The sequence below is a fragment of the Rhinoraja longicauda genome, chromosome 16 (assembly GCF_053455715.1).
Source record: "Rhinoraja longicauda isolate Sanriku21f chromosome 16, sRhiLon1.1, whole genome shotgun sequence".
NCBI lineage: Eukaryota > Metazoa > Chordata > Chondrichthyes > Rajiformes > Arhynchobatidae > Rhinoraja > Rhinoraja longicauda.
The window spans coordinates 9,563,127-9,590,930 of record NC_135968.1 but is presented as its reverse complement, the minus strand read 5'-3'; the positions used below and the strand labels follow the sequence as shown (position 1 = coordinate 9,590,930).

At 47.8% G+C, this 27,804-nt stretch overlaps 1 protein-coding gene across 1 annotated transcript in view; it reads left to right on the top strand.

Annotated features, from left to right (window-relative positions):
- Positions 1-27,804, top strand: part of pcdh15b (protocadherin-related 15b) — a 1,128,636-nt gene that overhangs the window by 832,499 nt on the left and 268,333 nt on the right. The window contains exons 19-20 of the mRNA XM_078413191.1: positions 6,406-6,485; positions 13,307-13,400. Coding sequence (XP_078269317.1) covers positions 6,406-6,485; positions 13,307-13,400 — 174 coding nt within the window. The remainder of the gene's footprint in view (positions 1-6,405; positions 6,486-13,306; positions 13,401-27,804) is intronic.

The following is a 27,804-nucleotide window of genomic DNA, read 5'->3' as shown; positions in this document are numbered from 1 at the left end:
TTAATCATTGGCTATATTTAAGAGGGAGTTAGATGTGGCCCTTGTGGCTAAAGGGATCAGGGGGTATGGAGAGAAGGCAGGTACGGGATACTGAGTTGGATGATCAGCCATGATCATATTGAATGGTGGTGCAGGCTCGAAGGGCCGAATGGCCTACTCCTGCACCTATTTTCTATGTTTCTATGTTTCTATGATCAGAATTAGGCCATTCGGCCCATCTATGTTTACTCCGCCATTTAATCATGCCTGATCTATCCTTCCCTCTCAACCCCATTCTCCTGCATTCTCCCCATAACCCCTGACACCCGTACTAATCAAGAATCTGTTTCATCTCCGATCGAAAAATATCCATTGACTTGGCCTCCACAGCCGTCTGTGGCAGCGAGTTCCACAGATTCACCCCTCCTCTGACTAAAGAAATTCCTCCTCAATTTATTCACAAAATGCTGGAGTAACTCAGCAGGTCAGGCAGCATCTCGGGAGAGAAGGAATGGGTGACGTTTCGGGTCGACTGAAGAAGGGTCTCGACCCGAAACGTCACCCATTCCTTCTCTCCCGAGATGCTGCCTGACCTGCTGAGTTACTCCAGCATTTTGTGAATAAATCGATTTGTACCAGCATCTGCAGTTATTTTCTTAAACTATATGAAATTCCTCCTCATCTCCTTTCTAAATGTGTACGTCCTTTTGTTCTGAGGCTACGGCCTCTGATCCTAGATTCTCCCACATTCTCTCCACATCCGCTCGATCCAGGCCTTTCGCTGTTCGGTAAGTTTCAATGAGGTCCCCCCCTCTCACCCTTCTAAACCCCAGCGAGTGCAGGCCCAGTGCCCAATGCCCCAGCGTGACTCTACGACTCTGTTGACACTGACAGGCTGAGAAGGAGTTAGTCAATTATGGGCAAATCAGAATAAATCCCAAACTCTGCCACTCTTTTCAGATTTTGTTTTTCTTTTATTTTAAAACTTTTTTTAAAAAAACAAACGATATAAAAATAGTGAACATCTGCTGTGGAAACGACTGCATCGAGTTGGTCCCCATTGCATTTTCTTGTGCTGGATTACATGGAGGCAGGCAGGGGGTGTTGCGTTTGGTTATAGTTTACTTGGGAGCTTGGGGCTGTTGGCAGAAGGGGTGTTGACACAGTGAAGGAACAGCCAGCATCTCTCGAACACCAGAGCTGGCAGAAATATTGGCAGAAACGCCGGAGTAACTCAGCGGGACAGGCAGCGTCTCTGGAGAGAAGGAATGGGTGACGAAGAAGGGTCTCGGCCCGAAACGCCCCACCATTCCTTCTCTCCAGAGATGCCTCCTGTCCCGCCGAGTTACTCCGGCGTTTTGCGCCTCTCTCTTCGGTGTAAACCAGCGTCTGCAGTTCCTTCCCGCGCAGAGGTACTGGCAGACTGGGTCTCCCGGGCCTTTCCAGAAGGGCGGGCGGACCGGGTTGCCATCACGGTCACCCCACAAGGGCGCACGCTCCAGGGTCCACCTGCCTGGGAAGCTGAGTTGGAAGCTGATCACTGACTGTAGCTGTCGAGCCTGCAGGCACAGCGGGCAGCCAGAACCTGAAGCGGCTTTGAACGTCCATTCCAGTCAGCAGGGCCTTCCTGGTGCCCTTTGGGAACACATTTCCTCGAGTTAAATGTCAGTCCAGAAATGTACCAGATGGTCCGCTTTCTTGTGCCACCGTCGGCACGTGCCTCCTCAGCAACAAGCACCGGGAAAGAAGGGAGAGGCAGGCTTTTATCTTCTCAGTGGCAGCACGGAGCGGCACGGTGGCACAGCGGTAGAGTTGCGGCCTCACCGCGCCAGAGACCCGGGTTCGATCTTGGCAACGGGTGCTGAGTGTACGGGGTTTGTAGGAAAATAACTGCAGATGCTGGAACAAATCGAAGGCATCACAAAATGCTGGAGTAACTCGGCGGGTCAGGCAGCATCTCAGGAGAGAAGGAATGCGTGACGTTTCGGGTCAATAGACAATAGACAATAGGTGCAGGAGTAGGCCATTCGGCCCTTCGAGCCAGCACCAACATTCAGTGTGATCATGGCTGATCATGCACAATCAGTACCCCGTCGAGACCCTTCTTTAGCACGTCACGCATTCCTTCTCTCCAGACGATGCTGCCTGACCCGCTGAGTTACTCCCGCGTTTTGTGTTACGGAGTTTGTACGTTCTCCCCGTGACCTGCGTGGGTCCTCTTTGGGCGCTCCGGTTTCCGCCCACAGTCCAAAGACGTGCAAGGTGTGTTGGCTAATTGGATTCTGGAAATTATAAGCTATCCCCAGTGGGTCGGTTGGTGCTGGAGTACGGGGTGACCGCTGGTCAGCACGGACTCGGTGGGCCGAAGGACCGTGTTCCGACACTGCAACTCTAAAGTCGAAAGTCAAAAGATAGACCTGGAGTAACTCAGCGGGTCAGGCAGCATCTCTGGAGAAAAAGGATGGGTGATGTTTCGGATCAGACTGAAAGGAGGGGGCTGGGGGTGGGTAAAAATCTGGAGGCGAGAAAGGTCCAAGACTAATGGAATGTTGGCCTTCATAACAAGAGGAGTTGAGTATAGGAGCAAAGAGGTCCTTCTGCAGTTGTACAGGGCCCTAGTGAGACCGCACCTGGAGTACTGTGTACAGTTTTGGTCTCCAAATTTGGGGAAGGATATTCTTGCTATTGAGGGCGTGCAGCGTAGGTTCACTAGGTTAATTCCCGGAATGGCGGGACTATCATATGTTGAAAGACTGGAGCGGCTAGGCTTGTATACACTGGAATTTAGAAGGATGAGAGGAGATCTTATCGAAACGTATAAGATTATTAAGGGGTTGGACACGTTAGAGGCAGGAAACATGTTCCCAATGTTGGGGGAGTCCAGAACCAGGGGCCACAGTTTAAGAATAAGGGGTAGGCCATTTAGAACTGAGATGAGGAAAAACTTTTTCAGTCAGAGAGTTGTGAATCTGTGGAATTCTCTGCCTCAGAGGGCAGTGGAGGCCAATTCTCTGAATGCATTCAAGAGAGAGCTGGATAAAGCTCTTAAGGATAGCGGAGTCAGGGGGTATGGGGAGAAGGCAGGAACGGGGTACTGATTGAGAATGATCAGCCATGATCACATTGAATGGCGGTGCTGGCACGAGGGGCCGAATGGCCTCCTCCTGCACCTATTGTCTATTGTCTAATCAAGGCCGGCCACAAATGAGACCCAGTAAGCCCATTGTTGGCTAGTGATGGTGTGATCTCAGGAGGGAAGCAATGTGGAGAACTGTAGAACTGATAAAACGACGAGGGTGAACGAAGGTATCGTTTTCACACCTTACACTTCCTTATCTCTGTGTCTCCCCCGCCCCTGACTCTCAGTCTGAAGAAGGGTCTCGAGCCGAAACGTCACCCATTCCTTCCACCCAGAGTTTGCTGCCTGTCCTACTGAGTTACTCCAGCATTTTGTGTCTATCTTCAGCATCTGCAGTTCCTTTTTGTTACACGTTTGCATACTGTTGTGCTGCTGCAAGTAAGGATGTTATTGTTCTGTTTTGGAACATACGACTTGACTTGGGAATGGCCACAGTAGCAAAGCCAGTGAGACCTTGGGTGCTCGGCAATGTCAAACGTTTAGTTTAGAGATACAGCACGGATACAGGCCCTTCAGCCCACCGAGTTCGTGCCGACCAGCACCGATCCCCGCACATTAGCACTATCCTACCACAATTTACACTTATACCAAGTGTATAAACCCAAGGCAATTAACCTACAAACCTGCACGTCTTTGGAGTGTGGGAGGAAACCGAAGATCTCGGAGAAAGCCCTCGCAGTCATGGGGAGAACGTACAAACTCCGTACGGATAGCACCCGTAGTCAGGATCGAACCCGGGTCTCCAGCGCTGCAAGGCAGCAACTCTACCACTGCACCAGTGCGCCGCTCTATTCCAAAGAACAAGTGTGAACACGACTATTGCAAGAGGCAAAGACGGGCTGTAATCTGTGGCTGACCTAAATCAACGCAGTGAGAATCGATGAAGAGAACATAACTGACCTGCAGTGTTGTGTGGCACAGTGGCGCAGCAGTAGAGTTGCTACCTTACAGTACCAGAGACCCGAGTTCGATCTTGACTGCGGCTGCTGTTTGTACCAAGTTTGCATGTTCTCCCCTTGACCATGTGAGTTTTCTCTGTGTGCTTCGGTTTCCTCCCACGTTCCAAAGAAGTGCATGTTCGTACGTTGATTGGCTTCTGTAAATTGTAAGTTGTCCCTAGCGTGTGTAGGATCGTGCTGGTGAACGGGAATCGCTGGTCGGCACGGGCCCGATGGGCCGAAGGGCCTGTTTCCGCACTGTATCTCTAAACCAAACTGAAAAACCAAGTGTCTACTTTCAATGGAACCATTTAATTGAATCGAAAATCAGGGACTACAAATCAATAACTTCCTCCCCGGGCTTTTCTTTTAAGTGGCACCCCTCTCTAAGGTATCTAATTAGGAGTTGGCCATCAAATTTGGTGACTTCAGTTTGAAACATAGAAGCATCGAAAATATGTGCAGGAATAGGCCATTCGGCCATTCGAGCCAGCACCGCCACTCAATGTGATCATGGCTGATCATTCAGAATCAGTACCCCGTTCCTGCTTTCTCCCCATATCCCTTGATTCCATTGGCCTGAAGAACTAAATCTAACACATCCAGTGAATTGGCCTCCACTCCCTTCTGTGGCAGAGAATTCCACAGGTTCACAACTCCGTGGATAAAAAAGTTTTTCCTCATCTCAGTCCTTTTTGCCCAGCAATAGAAAGTTGGAGGCCTGAAATGACTGTGTAATATTAGTTGATAAACGTTTAATTGTCTCTTGTGTGCTTTCTTCATTATTTCAGCGGGGATGTTAAACAGTATCTTTGATGTATTTTTCTCATTGGCATCAAACATGTTGTCACACCATCTCATTTCGAGTCAGCCACATTGTACAGTCCTTCTCCTGAAGATTAATGATTGAGTTTTCTGTAGCAGGGAGTTCAAGTGTTCAATCAGACAATCAATTACCGTGAGGTAGACCAAAATTATTCCACTTGATTGAAGCGTGTGTGTGTGTGTGTGTGTGACAGTCGTCAGGAATTATTTTCAACTAAATAAAAAATGATGTTCTAATTGCGGCCATTACGATGAGTGTCTGTCATGCAGTGTGGCAGATGGCACGAGGAAATTTATTCCCAAGATAACAAGAATTTCAGGTTGATAAGTTGTCTCGCCAATAATAAGCGGCACGGTGGCGCAGCTGGTGGAGCTGCTGCCTCGCGGCTCCAGAGACCCGGGTTCCATCCTGACTCGGGTGCTGTCTGTCACCATTTACACCTCACGCTGACTCAGCAAGGCCAGCAGCATAATCAAGGAACGAGTCGCACCCCGGCCATTCCCTCTTCTCCCCTCTCCCATCAGGCAAAAGGTACAGAAGTGTGAAAACGCACACCTCCAGATTCAGGGACAGTTTCTTCACAGCTATTAACAGGCAACTGAGCTTTTCACCGTACCTTGGTACATGTGACAATAAACTAATCTAATCTATGTGGAGTTTGTACTTTTTTCCTGTGGCCGCGTGGGATTCCTCCGGGTGCTCCGGTTTCCTTCCACATCCCAAAGACGTGCGGTATGGAGTTTACTTGGCCGCTGTAAATTGCTTTGAGTGTAACCCTATACACTGGGATCAGCCAATCTTCCCTGTCCCGCCTGTAATTGGTCCAAAACGCCGCAGCGAGACTCCTGACGGGTACCCGTAAAAGGGACCACATCACGCCGATTCTGGCCTCTCTTCACTGGCTCCCTGTACGGTACAGAATCAACTTCAAGCTCCTCCTATTCACATATAATGCCCTAAATGGACATTCCCCCCCCCTACATCAAAAATCTTCTAACCCACCTCTCTAACTCCAGGTCCCTCAGGTCGGCCGACTTGGGGCTACTCACTATCCCGCGGTCTAGGCTTAAGCTCAGGGGTGACCGCGCTTTTGCGGTTGCAGCTCCTAGACTGTGGAACAGCATCCCTCTCCCCATCAAAACTGCCCCCTCCATCGACTCCTTTAAGTCCAGGCTCAAAACCTATTTCTACTCCCTAGCGTTTGAGGCTCATTGAGGAGGCGCTGTGAACTGTTTGCGTGCTACTGTATGTTTCATTTTTTCCTTAGTACCTAATCAGATGTACAGCACTTTGGTCAACGTGGGATGTTTTTAAATGTGCTATACAAATAAAATTGACTTGACTTGACTTGACTATTGGGGGTGGATGTGAAAGTGGGATAGCGGAGAACTGGTGGGAGTGGGTGATCGATTGTCAGCGTGGTCTCGGTGGGCCATTGGGCCTGTTTCCATGCTGTGTCTCTGAACAAAAAAAAAGCTTTGAATTTTCCAATTAAAAACTTGCTTCCATTTTTCTATTTTTAGGCCACAGATCGTGAGAGGGATCCGATTACCTATCGTATTATTAATGGAGATCCACAACAGGTGTTTAGCATCACTCAAAGGTAAGAGGAAATAAAGATCTCCCTTTAACTGTACATTTGTCTGAGTTTGTATTTGTCATTTATAATTAGTAATGGTGAATAAGGCAGCACAGTGGCACAGCAGTAGAGTTGCTGCCCACACTCCAAAGACGTACAGGTTTGTAGGCTAATTGGCTTGGCCAAATTATAAACTGTCCCCGGCGTGTGTTGGGTAGTGTTAGTGTGCGGGGATTGCTGGTCGGCATGGACTCGGTGGGCCGAAGGCCCTGTTTCCGCACTGCATCCACAAACTCAACTATGCTAAAAATAAATTTCCGACATTTAAATCCCACAGTAAATTTCCCTTTCATAAATCCATGTTAATTGCGTTGCGTCGTATTGTGAATGCCTCAGACCCTTCACCGAGGCGGTCATAATAGACGCTATCATTATCGCTGCTACAGATGTCGGCATGAGCTGCCTCAAGTTCCCTTATTTCCCAAAGAGAGAGGTCGTGGTTATTAACTTTCAAACCATGGAGACCGTTCTTGAATCTGGACACCTCTGGCCTTCGGGTCGATGGAATCTGTCAGCTCTTAATCCTGTTCATTGTTCCCGTAAATGCTCCTCATTAATATTAATTATGCCGGGGAGTTTTGCCACCCCCCCCCCCCCCCCCATTAGACCCTCGGTGACCCATAATTACCGCTTATGTACTTTGTGTCTTCAACTGTAAAAAGAGAGACAAAATATTTGTTCAACATCTCTGCCAGCTTCCAACTCACCACTATAATTTCTTTGCAAGAAAATAACTGCAGATGCTGGTACAAATCAAAGGTATTTATTCACAAAATGCTGGGGTAACTCAGCAGGTCAGGCAGCATCTCAGGAGAGAAGGAATGGGTGACGTTTCGGGTCGAGACCCTTCTTCAGACTGAATTTCTTTTATCGCTGTCATCTAGGATCTGAATCACTCTTTTTGACTTGTGAAAGCTTTTGCATTTCGTGTATCATCCTCATTTATTCTCATAAGTTGTCTCTTCCTTTCAATATCTTATAGCCAATAGGTGCAGGAGTAGGCCATTCGGCCCTTTGAGCCAGCACCACCATTCAATGTGATCATGGCTGATCATTCTCAATCATTTCCCCCGTTCCTGCCTTCTCCCCATATCCCCTGACTCCGCTATCCTTAAAAGCTCTATCTAGTTCTCTCTTGAATGCACATTCTTGATCACCCTGTGCTATTTTATTTTCAAACAGCCAATTCCAGCAATTAATTCCCTTTTTGTCACATTTGCGATTCTTCCCTTCGTCTAAAAACACGTTCGTGAACTCATTTAATTAGCTGTGGTTGGATCACATTTCCATTGGAGCCTCTATTCTTGAATAGAATGACACTTTGCTGGAGAACTTGAATTATCTTTTTTGTCTTTGCTTCACGAACATCATATATTTAATCTGAAGATAGACACAAAATGCTGGAGTAACTCAGCGGGACAGGCAGCATCTCTGGAGAGAAGGAATGGGTGACGTTTCGGATCGACCCATTCTTTCTATCCAGAGATGCTGCCTGTCCCGCTGAGTTACTCCAGCATTTTGTGTCTATCTTTGGTGTAAACCAGCATCTGCATTTTCTTCCTACATATATTTAATCCAAAGCGTCTTTGAGTATATGAAAAGCGCTATATAAATAAAATGTATTATTATTATTATTATTACTTTACTCAACTCAGTTCTAAAATTTGAGAAATTGTCTTTGTTTAAATGTAATAACTTCACCTCAGATATAATAACATAAATATGGAAATTCGATCTTCTGAATCGTTCCTTCCTGAACTGTCCTTTGCAATGGTTGATAATTAACCCAATCTCTTTACATAATACTCGATCTAAAGTAGTTTTCTCCCTGGTTCCTCAGCTTTATTACGGAAAACTGTCTTGAAGCATTTTATCAAGCCACCTTCCAAGTTACTTTACTTCCCCAATCTGCCTATGGTTACTGCATTATGCTTTGTATACGCTCCTCTGCTTTTCCGCTCTGTCTAATGTCATGATTACTGTTCAACAGATGATAACATACAATCGCTACTGAACCAGTTTTTTTTGTTGCTGTTTTGTTATTCTCCTCAGAATGGCACCGTATTCTGGACTCATTTTTGTTTCCATCTCATGGACAGGTCATATAGTCATGGCGCGATACAGCATGGAAACAGGCCCTCCGGCCTAACCTGCCCACGCCGGCCAACATGCCCCAGCAACACTAGTCCCACCTCATATCCCTCTAAACCTGTCCTATCCATGCACCTGTCTAAGCACCTGTACATAGGCAGGAAAGATTGAGAGAGATATAGACCAAATGTGTGCAGATGGGGCTAGCGGATAGGGCATCTTGGCCAGCATGGAGGAGTTGGGCCGAAAGGCCTGTTTCCTTCCTGTTTGACTCTATGACTCATTCTGTGATTTTAGGATCATTGTACTTTATTTTTCATTTACCTTTGTTTTCTAAAGGTCAAATATCTCAAATATTTAGTTCCCAACTTTGTTGGCTCAGTAATAGTTGTGAAATCAGTTATCTCCATTTGTTCATTCATTTACTTTTATAAGGGTAATTTGTGCAGTTTCATCTGGCTGTTGGTAGAGCCACTGCCTCACAGCAGTGTCCCGGGTTCGATCCTCACCACGGGTGCTGTCCGTGTGGAGTTTGCGTGTTCTACCTGTGACCTCGTGGGTTTCCTCCAGGTGCTCTGGTTTCCTACCAAATCCAAAAGACATGCAGGTTTGTGGGTTGATTGACCCCTGTAAAATTCCCCCCTAATTTGGAGGGAGTTACCCAGGTTCGATCCTGACCACGGGTGGTTGTCTGTACGGAGTTAGTTTACGTTCTCCCTGCATGTGTTTTCTCCGGGATCTCTGGTTTCTTTCGACACTCCAAAGATGTACAGGTTTGTAGGCTAATTGGCTTGGTAAAATTGGCTTGGTAAATTAGCCCTCGTGTGTGTAAGTCAGTGTGTGAGTATCATTGGTCAGAGCGGCCTTGGTGGGTCGAAGGGCCTGTTTCCACACTGCATCTCTAAACTAAACTAAACTAAACTAGATGCCAAAGTGGCATAGCAGAGAACTAGTGTGAATGGGTGATCGATGGTCAGCCTGGACTCAAGTGGACTGAAGGACTTGTTTTGATGAAAAAATCTTTAAATTAAACTGAACTAAACTGCGAATGTTTCTCTGTGGTCATCTTGTCATTAATGTCCTAGTAGTATTTGGAAATTCCCTGCCCGCGAAATTCATTGATGCTTGGGAGAACACGTGGTAAAACGTTGTTGCGTGGGTGCAGGGACATATCAGGATGGAGTTTAAGGTCTCAAACTGGGAAGGCCTTAATTGGGGCCAGCATTGGGGAAATGGAAAATCAGGTTGATGGTTTCTTGCTGAGGGGGTCAGACTTGTGAGTGCGAACCAGAACAGATTGTCTAAACAATTGGAAAAGATGAACCTCATTACAGACCCACAAACTGGCGGTGGGTGTATGGAACGAGCTGCCACATGAGGTAGTTGAGGGAGATATGCCCCGATTCGCGGAGCTTGGGTCGGCCCGCCGCGGACCTTTCACCGTCCGGCGCGGCCTGAAATAGGCCGCGGGATTTTCCCCGCCCGGCGGGGGCTTCAATGTCGGGAGCCACGACCACCCCGACGTGGCAACTTCAACAGCCTGACCACGGGAAAAGACGGCAGGGGACTAGAAAAGACATTCTGGCCTTCCATCACAGTGAGGAGGGGACTGGAGGAGACTCACAGTGATGGATGTTTCTTTTTTTGTTTTGTGTTGGTTTGTGATTGTGTGTGTTATAGCTTATTTTTATTGCTATTATTGTTTTGACTGTGGGTGACGGAATTTCGTCCAAAAGACTTGTTTTTTTGGATGACAATAAAGGCCATTCTGATTCTGATTCTGATACCATAACAGCATTATTAGATTAGACTAGATTAGAGATAAAGCACGCCAACCGACCCTTCGGCCCACCGAGTCCGCGCCGACCAGTGATCCCCGTACACTCATACGATCCTACACACGGGGACAATTTACAATCTTTACCGAGGCCGATTAACCTACAAACCTGTACGTCTTTGGAATGTGGGAGGGAACCTGAGCACCTGGGGAAAACCCACGCGGTCAGACGCGCCATTCAGACGCGCCCGTAGTCAGGATGGAACCCGGGTCTATGGCACTGTAAGGCAGCAACACTACCACTGGGCCACTGTGCTGCCCAAAGATGCCTGGATGGGTACATGGATAGGAAAGGTTTAGAGGGACATTAGGCAAACGTGGGCAATTGGAACTAGCTTAGACGGGCCATCTTGGTCGGCATAGACGAGTTGGGCCACAGGGCCCGTTTCAGAGCTGTATGACTCCATCACTAGACAATAGACAATAGGTGCAGGAGGAGGCCATTCGGCCCTTCGAGCCAGCACCGCCATTCAATGTGATCATGGCTGATCATTCTCAATCAGTACTCCGTTCCTGCCTTCTCCCCACACCCCCTGACTACACTATCCTTAAGAGCTCTGTCTAGCTCTCTCTTGAATGCATTCAGAGAATTGGCCTTCACTACCTTCAGAGGCAGAGAATTCCACATATTCACAACTCTCTGACTGAAAACGTTTCTCCTCATCTCAGTTCTAAATGGCCCACCCCTTATTCTTAAACTGTGGCCCCTTGTTCTGGACTCCCCCAACATTGGGAACATGTTTCCTGCCTCGAACGTGTCCAACCCCTTAATAATCATACGTTTCGATGAGATCCCCTTTCATCCTTCTAAATTCCAGTGTATACAAGCCTAGCCGCTCCACTCTTTCAACATATGACAGTCCCGCCATTCCGGGAATTAACCTAGGGAATCAGTGGTTGTCCGTTAAACTGATAGTCATTCATGATGAGGGAGTCAGGGATGGTATCAGCGGGTGGGAAGAACAGTGAGATGGTGGGAGTTGAGGTGAGAGTGGGGCGTGGTATGATGTGTGTGTTTTAATGTTGATGGGGAAAGGGTAAATGAGGAAACCCATCTGGTGGGTCGTCCAGGAAGCAGTGTTGTTCAAACTATGGTTGTCCAAAGAGTGCTCATTGAAAGGTGCACCCCAGATAGGATTGCTAACTAACCCGAGCTCTTTACATCATACCAGATGTAAAATAGTTTCCACTTTTCCGTCCATTTATACAAGAGTCCCGTATTGCACAAGTTAAAATACGAGTGCTGTTTTTCCTACCGGTAATAGAATTGACAAAAAAAGCGTGATCTCTGACCTTTTAGGGAATGAATATGCCGAGATTCCAGAGGTCATCCAGAGCTATCGCAGCGTTTAAGAAACATTTGGACAGGTACATGGATAGGACAGGTTTAGAGGGGCATGGGCCAAACGCAGACAGGTGGGACTAGTGCAGGTGGGACATGTTGGTCGGTCTGGGCAAGTTGGGCCAAAGGGCCTGATTCCACGTGGGAAGGCTCTATGACTCTAATGAACAGAGGAATATTTCCTGATCTTGCTTTTAATGTAACCAATGTAGGAAAAGTATCCTTCTTTACATCGGCGAAACTCCATCCAAGGACCCAAACAGTCTTTCCAGGTGAGACAGAGGTTCACCTGCACCTCCTCCAACCTCATCTATTGTATCCGCTGCTCTAGATGTCAGCTTCTTCACATCGGCGAAACCAAACGTAGGCTCGACGATCGTTTCGCTCAACACCTTCGCTCAGTCCGCCTTAACCAACCTGATCTCCCGGTGGCTGAGCACTTCAACTCCTCCTCCCACTCCCAGTCTGACCTTTCTGTCATGGGCCTCCTCCAGTGCCATAGTGAGGCCCACCGGAAATTGGAGGAACAGCACCTCATTTTTCGCTTGGGCAGCTTGCAGCCCAGCGGTATGAACATCGACTTCTCCAACTTTAGATAGTTCCTCTGTCCCTCTCTTCCCCTCCCCCTTCCCAGTTCTCCCTCTGTCTTCCTGTCTCCACCTATATCCTTCCTTTGCCCCGCCCCCCTGACATCACTCTGAAGAAGGGTCTCGACCCGAAGTGGCACGCATTCCTTCTCTCCTGAGATGCTGCCTGACCTGCTGAGTTACTCCAGCATTTTGCGAAATAAATACTTCCCATTCAATATATAATAGTGGGTTTTTACCAATTTCATGCACATATCTGTAGCCAGGAGATGGTAATTGGATTTCAGCTATCAAGGTGTATGTGGCATGTATTATATAATGTATTAAAAAGCATAAATTTGCTTTCAAGATATTTGACACCAGCTCCGTAATAGAGAGCTGAGTCAGCGGGTATTCAGGAACAGAAGAGCAGATAATCCTTTTATTTAAAAAAATATAACCAAGTGTGCTGAATTTGCTCTTTCTGCGGAGAGTAATAAAAATGTTTGTTTGCCATGTTCAGTTCAATTTATCGTCATGTCCACCGAGGTGCAGTGAAAAGCTTTTTGTTGCGTGTCAACCAGTCAGCAGAAGGACAATGCATGGTTGCAATCCATCCATTTACAGTGTGTCGATACATGATAAGGGAATAGCGTTTAGTGCGAGGTAAAGCCAGCAAAGTCCGGTCAAGGATAGTCCGAGAGGCATCAAAGAGGTAGATGGTAGTTCAGCACTGCTCTCTGGTTGTGGTAGGATGGCTCAGTTGCCTGACAACAGCTGGGAAGAAACTTCCCCCGAATCTGGTGGTGTGCGTTTTCACACCAAGATTACAACAATTAATTCTAGAATGTCTGTACACTGTGGCCTGTCTCTGAGATCAGTTCTTCTCACCTTTCCAACTTCGACAGCATGTTTCTCAAAACCATTTCTTCCATTCTATTTCCCCCAGCACTGGCCTGTTAATCTTGGAGAAACCTTTAGACAGGGAAAGCACTGATCGATACATTCTGATTGTCACGGCATCTGATGGCAAGCCTGATTCCGTAAGTCAATTACATTCTTTGATTCACGTTTGCAGCTATCGCACCGAAGTCATGGGCTTAGAAATTTGAATTGATTGATATTTTTGTGCCATTGCAATTGAAAAATGCAATTTTTTTGCAGAGTGAACCTAGCATTTCTGGATCATGTGCACCTTAATGGAAGTCCAACCGGGCAATTCCCTGTGGAGTTTGCATTTTCAGAATTAGATTTTAGTTTAGTTTCGTTTTGGGATGCAGCGCGGAAGCAGGCCCTTCGGCCCACCGAGTCCGCACCGACCAGCGATCCCCGCACACTAACGCTATCCTAACACACACTGGGGCCAATTTACAATTATACCAGGCAGATTTAGCCTACAAACCTGTACGTCTTCGGAGTGTGGGAGGAAACCGGAGATCTCGGACAAAAACGCACGCAGGTCACGGGGAGAACGTACAAACTCGAGACAGACAGCACCCTTAGTCAGGATCGAACCCGGGTCTCTGGCGCTGTAAGGCAGTATGTCAGACTGAAGAAGGGTCTCGACCCAAAATGGCACACAGTCCTTCTCTCCAGAAATGCCTCCTGTCCCGCTGAGTTACTCCAGCTATATGTGTCTATCTTCAGCCTCATTTAGACTTCACTTTCGAATGTAGAGATGCAGCATGCAAGCAGGCCCTTTGGCCCAGTGAGTCCACGCCTACGAACAATCACCCCCAACTCTAGTTCTCTGTTATTCCAGTTTCGCATCCTACATACTAGGAGCAATTTCCAGAAGCTCATTAACCTACAACCCTGCACGTCTTTGGAATGTGGGAGGAATCCGGAGCACCCGGAGAAAACCCATGTGGTCACGGGGAGAAGATCGTAAGGAACAGGAGTAGAATTAGGCCATTCGGCCCATCAAGTCTACTCCGCCATTCAACCGCGGCTGATCTATCTCTCCCTCCTAACCCCATTCCCCTGCCTTCTCCCCAGAAGGCACGAACTCCGCAAGGACGACACCCATAGTCAGGATCAAACCCGTGTCTCTGGCCCTGTAAGTCACCAACTCGACCGCTGCGCCACCGTGCCACCCTCGATATCTCTTGTTTTCTGGGATTTAAAAGAGACCCTTGGACTCTTTTGAGTTTGGAGAATTTCCACAGATGTGACTGTGGCGTTGTTGATGGTGAGTGGGGGGAGGGGAGGGGGAGCTCTCCTAAAGTCTACTATCAATTCCACTGTCTTAAGAGCATTCAGCTCCAGGTTTTTCTATCTACTTTCATACACACCGCTCTATAAATGAATCTTTTCTAAGAAAAGATGCCTCTCAAAATCACTCCTCGCCTCTATCAACCTATAACATGCCAGGCTTTCTCCTGCCCCTCCCACCTACAATCATTCTGAAGAAGGTCCTGGCCCAAAATGTCACCTATCCATGCTCTCCAAAGATGCTGCCCGACCTGCTGGGTTACTCCAGCACTTTGTGGCAGTCCTTATTTTTATGATTTTCTTTGTGACTTCCAAAAATGTTTTGCAGCTAATTACTTGATTCAGAAATGCAGTTTCCAGATGATATGGGAAACACAACAGAGTACTTGCGCACACAGCTGGTTGCCACAAACATAAACGACCGGATAATTAGTTCTTGTGACGTTGTTTGAAAGATAAATGTTGGCTCCGAAACTGGAAGGAAGCTCCAGGTTTCTGACTATGCTACCACGTCCGCCTGTCAGAGGAGATGGATATCATCAGTTCATAGGTTCTAGGAGCAGAATTAGGCCATTCGGCCCATCAAGTCGACTCCGCCATTCAATCATGGCTGATCTATCTCTCCCTTTTAACCCCATTCTCCTGCCTTCTCCCCATAACCTCTGATACCCGTGCTAACCAAGAATCTATCTATCGCTGCCACAAAAATATCAATTGACGGCCTCCACAGCCTTCTACTGCAATGGATTCCACAGATTCATCACCCTCTGACTGAAGAAATTCCTCCTGTCTGAAAGTCTGTCATCTATCCTTGGAACCATCATCTCCAGGGACCTTAAATGGGGGGGGGGCACCATCGACTCCACAGTCAAAAAGGCCCAACAGAGGATGTACTTCATGCGGCAGCTGAGAAAACACAATCTGCCACAGGCAATGTTGGTCCAGTTTTATACTGCCATCATTGAGTTCGTCCTCCCCTTCTCCATCATGGTCTGGTTTCGCTCAGCCAAAGGTTGAAGCGCATCAATTTGATAACTGACTCCAGCATCTTCCCCGCCACCGAAGTCAGACCCTTCTTCTTGAACCGAAACATCGCCCATCCCTTCTCTCCAGAGATACCTGAACCTGACCTGATAAGGGGACTCGAGGTAAATGAGCCATTAGGAGGCAGTGACCACAATATGATAAGTTTTACTCTACAAATGGAGAGGGAGAAGGGAAAATCGGAGGTGTCAGTATTACAGTATAGCAAAGGGGATTACAGAGGCATGAGGCAGGAGCTGGCCAAAATTGACTGGAAGGAGGTCCTAGCAGGGAAGACTGTGGAACAGCAATGGCAGGTATTCCTGGGAATAATGCAAAAGTTGCAGGATCAATTTATCCCAAAGAGGAGGAAAGATTCTAAGGGGAGTAAGAGGCACCCGTGGCTGACAAGGGAAGTCAAGGACAACATAAAAATAAAAGGGAAGTAGTATAACATAGCAAAGAAGAGTGGGAAGCCAGAGGATTGGGACACTTTTAAAGAGCAACAGAAGATAACTAAAAAGGCAATACGGGGAGAAAAGATGAGGTACGAGGGTAAACTAGCCAATAATATAAAGGAGGATAGTAAAAGCTTCTTTTGGTACGTGAAGAGGAAAAAAATAGTCAAGGCAAATGTGGGTCCCTTGAAGACAGAAGCAGGGGAATTTATTATGGGGAACAAGGAAATGGCAGAAGAGTTGAACCGGTACTTTGGATCTGTCTTCACTGAGGAGGATACAAACAATCTCCCAGATGTTCTAGTGGCCAGAGATCCTAGGGTGACAGAGGAACTGGAGGAAATCCACATTAGGCAGGAAAAAGTTTTGGGTAGACTGATGGGACTCAAGGCTGATAAATCCCCAAGGCCTGATAGTCTGCATCCCAGGGTGCTTAAGGAGGTGGCTCTAGAAATTGTGGACGCATTAGTAATTATTTTCCAATGTTCTATAGATTCCGGGTCAGTTCCTGTGGATTGGAGGGTAGCTAATGTTATCCCACTTTTCAAGAAAGGAGGGAGAGAGAAAACGGGAAATTATAGACCAGTTAGTCTGACATCAGTGGTGGGGAAGATGCTGGAGTCAATTATAAAAGACGAAATTGCGGAGCATTTGGATAGCAGTAACGGGATCATTCCGAGTCAGCATGGATTTACGAAGGGGAAATCGTGCTTGACTAATCTACTGGAATTTTTTGAGTATGTAACTAGGAAAATTGACAGGGGAGAGTCAGTGGATGTGGTGTACCTCAGAAAGCCTTCGACAAGGTCCCACATAGGAGATTGGTGGGCAAAATTAGAGCACATGGTATTGGAGGTAGGGTACTGACATGGATAGAAAGTTGGTTGACAGACAGAAAGCAAAGAGTGGGGATAAATGGGTCCCTTTCAGAATGGCAGGCAGTGACTAGTGGGGTACCGCAAGGCTCAGTGTTGGGACCGCAGCTATTTACAATATACATCAATGACTTGGATGATGGGATTAAAAGTACCATTAGCAAATTTGCCGATGATACAAAGCTAGGTGACAGTGTGAACTGTGAGGAAGATGCTATGAGGTTGCAGGGTGACTTGGACAGGTTGTGGGAGTGGGCGGATGCATGGCAGATGCAGTTTAATGTGGATAAGTGTGAGGTTATCCACTTTGGTGGTAAGAATAGGAAGGCAGATTATTATCTGAATGGTGTCAAGTTAGGAAAGGGGGACGTACAACGTGATCTGGGTGTCCTAGTGCATCAGTCACTGAAAGGAAGCATGCAGGTACAGCAGGCAGTGAAGAAAGCCAATGGAATGTTGGCCTTCATAACAAGAGGAGTTGAGTATAGGAGCAAAGAGGTCCTTCTGCAGTTGTACAGGGCCCTAGTGAGACCACACCTGGAGTACTGTGTGCAGTTTTGGTCTCCAAATTTGAGGAAGGATATTCTTGCTATTGAGGGCGTGCAGCGTAGGTTTACTAGGTTAATTCCCGGAATGGCAGGACTGTCATATGTTGAAAGACTGGAGCGACTAGGCTTGTATACACTGGAGTTTAGAAGGATGAGAGGGGATCTTATCGAAACGTATAAGATTATTAAGGGGTTGGACATGTTAGAGGCAGGAAACATGTTCCCAATGTTGGGGGAGTCCAGAACCAGGGGCCACAGATTAAGAATAAGGGGTAGGCCATTTAGAACTGAGATGAGGAAAAACTTTTTTAGTCAGAGAGTTGTGAATCTGTGGAATTCTCTGCCTCAGAGGGCAGTGGAGGCCAATTCTCTGAATACATTCAAGAGAGAGCTAGATAGAGCTCTTAAGGATAGCGGAGTCAGGGGGTATGGGGAGAAGGCAGGAACGGGGTACTGATTGAGAATGATCAGCCATGATCACATTGAATGGCGGTGCTGGCTCGAAGGGCCGAATGACCTACTCCTGCACCTATTGTCTATTGTCTATTGTCTATACTGCCTGTCCCGCTGAGTTACTCCGGCTTTTTGGTTTAAACCGGCATCTGCGGTTCCTTCCCACGCATGGTTTCTGAAGGGTTTGAGGGAGGGGGCCCAATCTGCAGTCAGCCTGTGCCAAGAATCCAACATGAAGCTGTAAGTGTGAAGAACTTCACTGCATCAATGTCAATTAAGGCATCATCTGCAAGCCGCTGCTCTGTTGACCGCGCGGCTCAGCACATAATGCTGAACGGCAGCTTCGGAGTAACCAGATTAGATGGGTCGTATTTCGGATGAAAACTTGTTATGCAAGTCTTCAGGGTAATATTCCTCTTGGCACCTTTCTTGAGATATGATATTATCTTTAACATTTACAGCCAGCAGCTCCGGATACTGCCTTCGTCGATCAATCACCATGTCAGCCCTTTACTGCCAGTTGCTTGGCTAAGACATCTCTTTGCAAGATGCCAACCACAGCAGCCTATTTGTCTCAATGAGTCCACCTGCACATCGAAAACATCATCCATTTAATGTTCTTCCAGGAACCTTTCACTGGCGACGGAAAGAGCAGTCCATAAATCACTGCACACGATCCTGTCACAGCGGTTCGGTGAGCAGACTGGCAATCCAGTGGCCTGCACTGACACGCTAGTTCAATGATAGCCTCTCCCCCTGATTCTCAGTCTGAAGAACGGTCTCGATCCGAAAACTTCACCTCTTCCTTTTCTTCAGAGACGCTGCCTGACCCGCTGAGCTGAGCTTAATTTAGTGTAGTGCCGAGATACGACGCGGAAACAGGCCCCCCGGCCCACCAGTTCCACATCGACCAGTGATCCCCGCACATTCACACTATCCTACACACACTATCAATCAATAGTCAATAGTCGTTTATTTGTCACATACACATAAATGTGTAGTGAGATGAAACATTACCCGCAGTTCAACAATAAGACCAATAAGAATAATCAATAAAAATGCAATAACACATAGAATCATAAACTAACACCAAACAAAAGAAACATCCATCACAGTGAGTCTCCTCCAGTCACCTCCTCACTGTGATGGAAGTCCAGAATGTATTTTTCTATTCCCTGCCGTCTTCTCCCGCGGTCAGGCTGTTGGATTTGCCACGTCGGGGCGGTCGGGGCTCCCGACATTGAAGCCCCCGCCAGACGGAGAAAATCCCGCGGCCTATTCCAGGCCGCGCCGGATGGTGAAAGGTCCGCGGCTGGCCGACCCAAGCCCCGCGATTCGGGGCGGGCGAAAACGCTGCCGCTGCCGGAGCTCGCGATGTCGGCCCCCACCCAGGAGCCTGCGGGTTTCCGACTTCCAGGCGGCCCGCGCAGAAGCCTCCGGAGATGAGTCACAGCCGCTCCCGCAGCATCCGAAGGCATCGCAGCGCAGAGCCCGGGTGGTCCCAGGTGCATGGCCGGTGGTAGGCCGCAGCGGGAACGGAGACACCACACAGAAACAAAGGTCGCGCCTCCGTTCGGGAGAGACAATGTTACAGTTCCCGTTCCCTCCACTAGGGATAATTTTACATTGATACCAAGCCAATGAACATAGAAACCCTGTACGTCTGTGGAGTGTGGCTGGGAACCGATCTCAGAGAAAACCCACGCAGGTCACGGGGAGAGCTTACAAAAACGTACCAAACAGCGAAAGGCTTGGACAGAGTGGATGTGCAGAGGATGTTTCCACTAGTCGGAGATTCTAGCACTAGAGGCCATCGCCTCAGAATTAAAGGGTGTTCTGAAGAAGGGTCTCAACCCGAAACGTCACACATTCCTTCTCCCCTGAGATGCTGCCTGACCCGCTGAGTTACCCCAGTCTGCCAAAGATGTCCAGGCTTGTGGGTTAAATTGGCTCCTGTAAAGTGCGCAAGATGGAACTAATGTACAGATGGCCGCCGGTCGGCACGGGCTAGGCGGGCCGAAGAGCCTGTTTCCGCGCTGTCTCTCTCAACTAAAATAAACCCCTAAATAAACTTAATTACAGAGTCGACAATAGACAATAGGTGCAGGAGGAGGCCATTCGGCCCTTCGAGCCAGCACCGCCATTCAATGTGATCATAGCTGATCATTCTCAATCAGTACCCCGTTCCTGCCTTCTCCCCATACCCCCTGACTCCGCTATCCTTAAGAGCTCTATCCAGCTCTCTCTTGAATGCATTCAGAGAATTGGCCTCCACTGCCTTCTGAGGCAGAGAATTCCACACCTTCACCACTCTCTGACTGAAAAAGTTCTTCCTCATCTCCGTTCTAAATGGCCTACCCCTTATTCTTAAACTGTGGCCCCTTGTTCTGGACTCCCCCAACAATGGGAACATGTTTCCTGCCTCTAACGTGTCCAACCCCTTAATAATCTTATAATCCTGACTTGAATTTCGACATGCTTACTTTTTTTTGGTTTGCTTTATTAAAATTCTTTGGAGAGAACCATATATTTCACTACAGCTTGCAACTTGCTGAAATTGCTTTTTAATGAATTCTGAGCATATTTATTTATTTTATATATGCTTTTCACTGCTACAGTGGAGCAAATTACTTTAAACATGCTCTGTCAGCAGCATAATTAAATTGCAGAATTCTTTAATTCACTGCATTCATTACCCAATTTTTTTTTTCAACCCAAATATAGATCTAACTTTGTAAACTTTTCTATTGTTTCATCCGCCTGATTGTTGTTCCGAACGTTGTAAGTGCGTTTGTAGTTTTAATTGTAGGGATACAGAGTGGAAGCAGGCCCTTCGGCCCACCGAGTCTGTGCCAGCCAGCGATCACCCCATATACTAGCTCTATCCTACACACACTGGGGACAATTTATAGAAGCCAATTAACCGACAAACCTGCCCCTCTTTGGAGTGGGGCGGGGCGGGGAAACCGGAGCACCAGGAGGAAAGACATTCTTGCCATAGAGGGAGTACAGAGAAGGTTCACCAGATTGATTCCTGGGATGGCAGGACTTTCATATGAAGAAAGACTGGATAGACTCGGCTTGTACTCGCTGGAATTTAGAAGATTGAGGGGGGATTTTATAGAAACTTACAAAATTCTTAAGGGGTTGGACAGGCTAGATGCAGGAAGATTGTTCCCGATGTTGGGGAAGTCCAGAACAAGGGGTCACAGTTTAAGGATAAGGGGGAAGTCTTTTAGGACCGAGATGAGAACGTTTTTTTTCACACAGAGAGTGGTGAATCTGTGGAATTCTCTGCCACAGAAGGTAGTTGAGACCAGTTCATTGGCTATATTTAAGAGGGAGTTAGATGTGGCCCTTGTGGCTAAAGGTATGGAGAGAAGGCAGGTACGGGATACTGAGTTGGATGATCAGCCATGATCATATTGAATGGCGGTGCTGGCTCGAAGGGCTGAATGGCCTACTCCCGCACTTATTTTCTATGTTTCCATGTTTCTATGAGAGAACCCACGCGGTCACGGGGAGAACGTTCAAACACTGTACAGACAACACCCGCAGTCAGGAACAAACCTGGGCTCTGGCGGTGGACAGTAAACATTTATCTTCCATAAGAAGGAGTCTCGACCCAAAACATCACCTATTACTTTTCTCCCGAGATGTGACCAATATAGTGAGCAATATTGAGCACCATATCTGAGGAAGGATGTGCAGGCACTGGAGAGGGTCCAGAGGAGGTTTACAAGAACTATCCCAGGAATGAGTAGGTTGACCTATGATGAGCGTTTGATGACACTGGGCCTGTACTCGCTGGAGTTTAGAAGAATGAGGGGGGACCTCGTTGAAACGTGCAGAGCAGTGAAAGGCTTGGATAGAGTGGATGTGGAGAGGATGATTCCACTAGTGGGAGAGTCTACAATACAATACAATATATCTTTATTGTCATTGTACAGGGGTACAACGAGATTGGGAATGTGACTTCCATACGATGCAATAATTTAATTAGCTAGTCAGTATTCATTTAAACAGCCCAATGAAACAAATTGGAACAGTTTTAAAACAGAATAAAGTGCAAGTAGATCTGTGCCGGATCACTGTGCGATGTGGCCATCCGGCTCAGCAGGATTGGTTCATAGCAGCTATGGCCCTGGGGATGAAGCTGTTCCTGAGTCTGGAGGTGCGGGCGTAGAAGGCCTTGTATCGTCTGCCCGATGGTAGAAGTTCGAACAGACTGTTGCAGGGGTGTGAAGAGTCTTTGTGGATGCCGGTGGCTTTTCTGAGGCATCGTGTGTTGTAGATGCCCTCCAAGGCTGGTAGCTGTGTTCCGATGGTCCTCTGAGCTCTATGGACTGCCCGCTGGAGAGCTTTCCTCTCTGCCTCCGTGCAGCTGAGGTACCACACAGGGATGCCATGTCTAGGACTAGAGGTGGTAGCCTCAGAATTAAAAGTACGTTCTTTTAGGAAGGAGAGGAGGAGAAATTTCTTTAGTCAGACTCTGTACGGACAGCACCCGTAGTTGGGGTCGAACCCGGGTCTCCGGCGCTGCAAGTGCTGTAAGGCAACAGCTCTACCGCTGCGCCACCGTGCCGCCCCTACCATGTCATATCATGCCTCCTGAGGAAACAGTAAGACCCTCAACTTCAACTGAAAGCTAAGCCTGCCTTTTTCAGGGTTGTGTGGTACAGTGGGTGATCCAGGTCTACTTTAATTTAATGTTTCGTGAATCTTGTGTTTTACGACCGTTGGCAGATCAGTTTCCCCCTGGGATAAATAAAGTTCTCCCATATCATATCGTATTAATATTATTAGCTGTGAAGAGACTCTTGGCCTCTCCGCCGGAGAAGTCCTGGGTTAGTTTGATTGGAGTGTCGAGCAGAACCAGGGACTAATTCACCACAAAAACAAGACGCTCTTAGACTGGAAACTCCACCATGGTTCATGAGGTAAAATCTTAGGTCTTTGGGCATCTAAAGATTGAGGTCCGACCAAAAAAAAAAGACCTATGAAGAGTTAGTGGGTGGAAAAAAATCTATCAATCTGAACCTTAAAAATATCCATTAACTTGGCCTCCACAGCCGTCCGTGGCAGTGAACTCCACTGATTCACCATCCTCTGATGAAAGAAATTCCTCCTCATCTCCTTTCTAAAGGTACGTCCTTTTCTTCTGAGGCTATTGAGGGTGTGCAGCGTAGGTTTACTAGGTTAAGTCCCGGAATGGCGGGACTTTCATATGTTGAAAGACTGGAGCGACTAGGCTTGTATACACTGGAATTTAGAAGGATGAGAGGAGATCTTATCGAAACGTATAAGATTATTAAGGGGTTGGACACGTTAGAGGCAGGAAACATGTTCCCAGTGTTGGGGGAGTCCAGAACAAGGGGCCACAGTTTAAGAATAAGGGGTAGGCCATTTAGAACAGAGATGAGGAAAAACTTTTTCAGTCAGAGAGTTGTGAATCTGTGGAATTCTCTGCCTCAGAAGGCAGTGGAGGCCAATTCTCTGAATGCATTCAAGAGAGAGCTGGATAGAGCTCTTAAGGAGAGTGGAGTCAGGGGGTATGTGGAGAAGGCAGGAACGGGGTACTGATTGTGAATGATCAGCCATGAGCAGCGCCGGAGTGCTGCACTGTAAGGAGTTTGTACGTTCTCCTCGTGACCTGCGTGGGTTTTCTCCGAGATCTTCGGTTTCCTCCCACACTCCAAAGACGTACAGGTATGTAGGTTAATTGGCTGGGTTAATGTAAAAATTGTCCCTAGTGGGTGTAGGATAGTGTTAATGTGCGGGGATCGCTGGGCGGCACGGACTTGGAGGGCCGAAAAGGCCTGTTTCCGGCTGTATATATATGATATGATATCACGTTGAATGGCGTTGCTGGCTCGAAGGGCCGAATGGCCTCCTCCTGCACCTATTGTCTATTGTCTATGACCGCTGATCCAAGACTCTCCCACTACTGGAAACTGAGGGAGACACAAAATGCTGGAGTAACACAGCGGGACAGAAGGAATGGGTGGCGTTTCGGGTCGAGACCCTTCTTCAGACTGGAAACTGAAGAATAGGTGGAGAAAAATAAAGTAGAGAGTTGTTACCTGAACGAAGCATCGCTCTTAGATTGTGCTGGAAAAATATCTGACTTCCAACAAAAATATTGAGCATCCTTAAATTTGTAGCCTCCTATTTGTCAACTGAGTACCTCATCATTGGTGCCAGCCCCTTAAAACAGCGTGAGAAATGTCACAAAATTACCTTGACAAATTTTTAACAAAGTTTATAGAGAGTCTCACCAGTCCCGCACAGACCAGCACTTGTGGTCAAGATCGAACTCGGGTCTCTGGCACTGTGAGGCAGCAGCTCTATAAAATCAATATACAATAGCTGCAGGAGTAGGCCATTCGGCCCTTCGAGCCAGCACCACCAGTCAATGTGATCATGGCTGATCATTCTCAATCAGTACCCCGTTCCTGCCTTCTCCCCATACCCCCTGACTTCGCTATCCTTAAGAGCTCTATCTAGCTCTCTCTTGAATCCATTCAGATAATTGGCCTCCACTGCCTTCTGAGGCAGTGAATTCCACTGATTTACAACTCTCTGACTGAAAAAGTTTTTCCGCATCTCCGTTCTAAATGGCCTACCCCTTATTCTTAAACTGTGGCCCCTGGTTCTGGACTCCCCCAACATTGGGAACATGTTTCCTGCCTCTAACGTGTCCAACCCCTTAATAATGTTATACGTTTCGATAAGATCCCCTCTCATCCTTCTAAATTCCAGTATATACAAGCCTAGCCGCTCCAGTCTTTCAACATACGACAGTCCCGCCATTCCGGGAATTAACCTAGTGAGGTCATGAGAGGAATAGTTCGGGTAGATGCACAGTCTTTTACCCAGAGTAGGGGTATCGAGGACCAGAGGACACAGGTTAAAGGTGAAGGGGAAAAGATTTAATAGGAATCCGAGGGGTAACTTTACCACAGAGGGTGGCGGGTGTACGGAACAAGCTGCCAGAGGAGGTAGGTGAGGCTGGGACTCTCCCATCGTTTAAGAAACAGTTGGACAGGTACATGGATTGGACAAGTTTGGAGGGTTATGGACCAAGTGCAGGCAGGTGGGACTAGGGTAGCTGGGACATTGTTGGCCGGTATGGGCAAGTTGGGCCGAAGGGCCTGTTTCCGCACTGTATCACTCTATGACTATGACTCTACCTGCTGTGCCACTGTGCCGTCCTTCTTTAATAAGAGGCCCAAAAGCTCCAAGCCACCTGTGAGATTCTAAGTACGGCTAGCTTAGATCTAGCGTCACTGCTTTCCAGTCACTTTGTCCAGAACCAGGGGTCGCAGTTGAAGAATAAGGGGTAGGGCATTTAGGACTGAGATGAGGAAAAACCTTTTCACCCAGAGAGTTGTGAATCTGTGGAATTCTCTGCCACAGAAGGCAGCGGAGGCCAATTCACTGGATGTTTTCAAGAGAGAATTAGATATAGATCTGAGGGCTAAAGGAATCAAGGGATATGGGGGAAAAGCAGGAACGGGGTACTGATTTTCGATGATCAGCCATGATCCTATTGAATGCTGGCTCGAAGGGCCGAATGGACTTCTCCTGCACCTATTTTTCTATGTTTCTATGCTTTTGTGACTATTGAAGATGCAAGTGGAGGTTCTTGATGTTTATGTAGCTGTGAAGTGTAGCTCCCGGAGCTGTGAAATTACTAATAATCTGAACTGTTCAATTGCTGTGTCCTAGAAGCATATTGATCAGAACATCACCCTGGGGTTTTTTTTTAAATTGTTTCCTAATCACTGGAGTTGTGCTTCTGCAGCCTTAATGTTCAAAAAGAACCAATTAGTAAAGTAAAAGTAGAGACACATTGTGGGAGAGCACTTCACCGATAGAGGCCAATGATGGTTTAATTCAGCTATTCAATGCCGTTCAATTTAGAGTTTACTTCAGAAAATTGCTTCATGGGCCTGAGGTATAATGAGGTATAATAGAAATTATTTTTCCTGCTTGACAACTAAACGATAACTGCACAGTAGCGCAGCGGTAGAGTTGCTGCCTCACGGCGCCGGAGACCCGAGTTCAATCCTGACCACGGGCGCTGTCTGTGCGGAGTTTGTACGTTCTCCCTGTGACCACATGGGTTTTCTCCGGGTGCTCCGGTTTCCTCCCACACTCCAAAGACGTGCAGGTTTGTCGGTTTATTGCCTTCTGCAAATTGTCCCTAGTGTGTCGGGTTGAACTAGTGTACGGCATGTTAATTGGTCGGCACGGACTCGATGGGCCGAAGGGCCTGTGTCCACACTGTATCTCTGAACTCAACGAAACTAAACTATTTGCCTGATTGCTAGCTCTATTTGCAGGTCCCAAACTCCTAATGTAATTGGACTAAAATATGTGGCAAACCAGTCAGCTAATTTAGAAGCAAAAACTGCAGATGATGGTTGAGAAAGAATGTCACATCTGAATCTGAATTTGAATCTGAATTACCTTTATTGTCATTCAAAATTAATTGAACGAAAATCATTTGCCACACAGCCACAACAGTACAGAGCAAAAGACACAAGACACACAATTTTAACACAAACATCCATCACAGTGACTCCTCCAGACACCCCCTCACTGTGATGGAAGGCAAAAAATGTCTTCTCTCCTCCCCCATGCTTCTCCCACGGACAGATAGTTCGACTTCTGCCGACTCGCGCAGCCCCCCCGCAAGGAGATGGAAGGCCAAGCCGCGCCGGGCGATGAAAAGTCCCGCGGCCGAGCCGCACCGGCGATGAAAAGTCCCGCGGCCGAGCCGCGCCGGCGATGAAAAGTCCCGCGGCCGAGCCGTGCCGGCGATGAAAAGTCCCGCGGCTGAGCCGCGCTGGGCGATGAAAAGTCCCGTGGCCGAGCCGCGCTGGGCGATGAAAAGTCCCGCGGCCGCGCCGGGCGCTGGAAGGCCCCGCGGCCGAGCCGTGCGATGAAAAGTCCCGCGGCCAAGCCGCGCCGGGCGCTGGAAGGCCCCGCGGCCGAGCCGTGCGATGAAAAATCCCGCGGCCGAGCCGCGCCGGGCGCTGGAAGGCCCCGCGGCCGAGCCGCGCCAGGCGATGAAAAGTCCCGCGGCCGAGCTGCGCGGGGCGATGAAATTCCCGCGGCCGAGCAGCGCCGGGTGGCCGAGTCGTGCCTCGAGGAAGAGATTTTTTTTTAAAAGAAAGGTTTCCCCCACCTTCTTTTGGCTTCTGAAGGTAGACACAAAACGCGGGTCAGGGAGTATCACCGGAGAAAAAGGATGGGTGACGTTTTGGAGGGCCTAAAGTAGGGAATTGGGGAGGGGGTGAAGATCTGGAGGCGAGAAAAGACCTGGACCAATTAGCTCATCACCCTCCCCGCACCACCCCCTATTTTCAATCTGAAGAAGGGTCCTGACCCGAAACTTCACCTATCCTTTTTCTCCAGAGGTGCTGTCAGATCCTCCGCTGAGTTACTATAGCATTCTGCGTCTGTCTCTGGTACAAACCAGCATCTGCAGTTTGGTTTCTACATTTCTGTTTTAACTTCTGTTGGCAGCAAACGATAACAGGTTGCACATCCTAGTCTCCAGATCATCGACCCGAGCTTCTGGATTAACCGCGATCCCACCATTTCCCTGCTGCATATCCTTACAGCTGTCCACAGGCTCACATGAAACACATTAATAATGGTCGGGTAGCTTTTGTTGAAGGTTTTTGGATTTAGATGTGTAAAGTATCTTTGGGCAGCACGGTGGCGCAGCGGTAAAGTTACTGCCTGACGACTCGAGAGACCCGGGTTCGATCCTAACTACGGGTGCTGTCATAGAAACATAGAAAATAGGTGCAGGAGTAGGCCATTCGGCCCTTCGAGCCTGCACCGCCATTCAATATGATC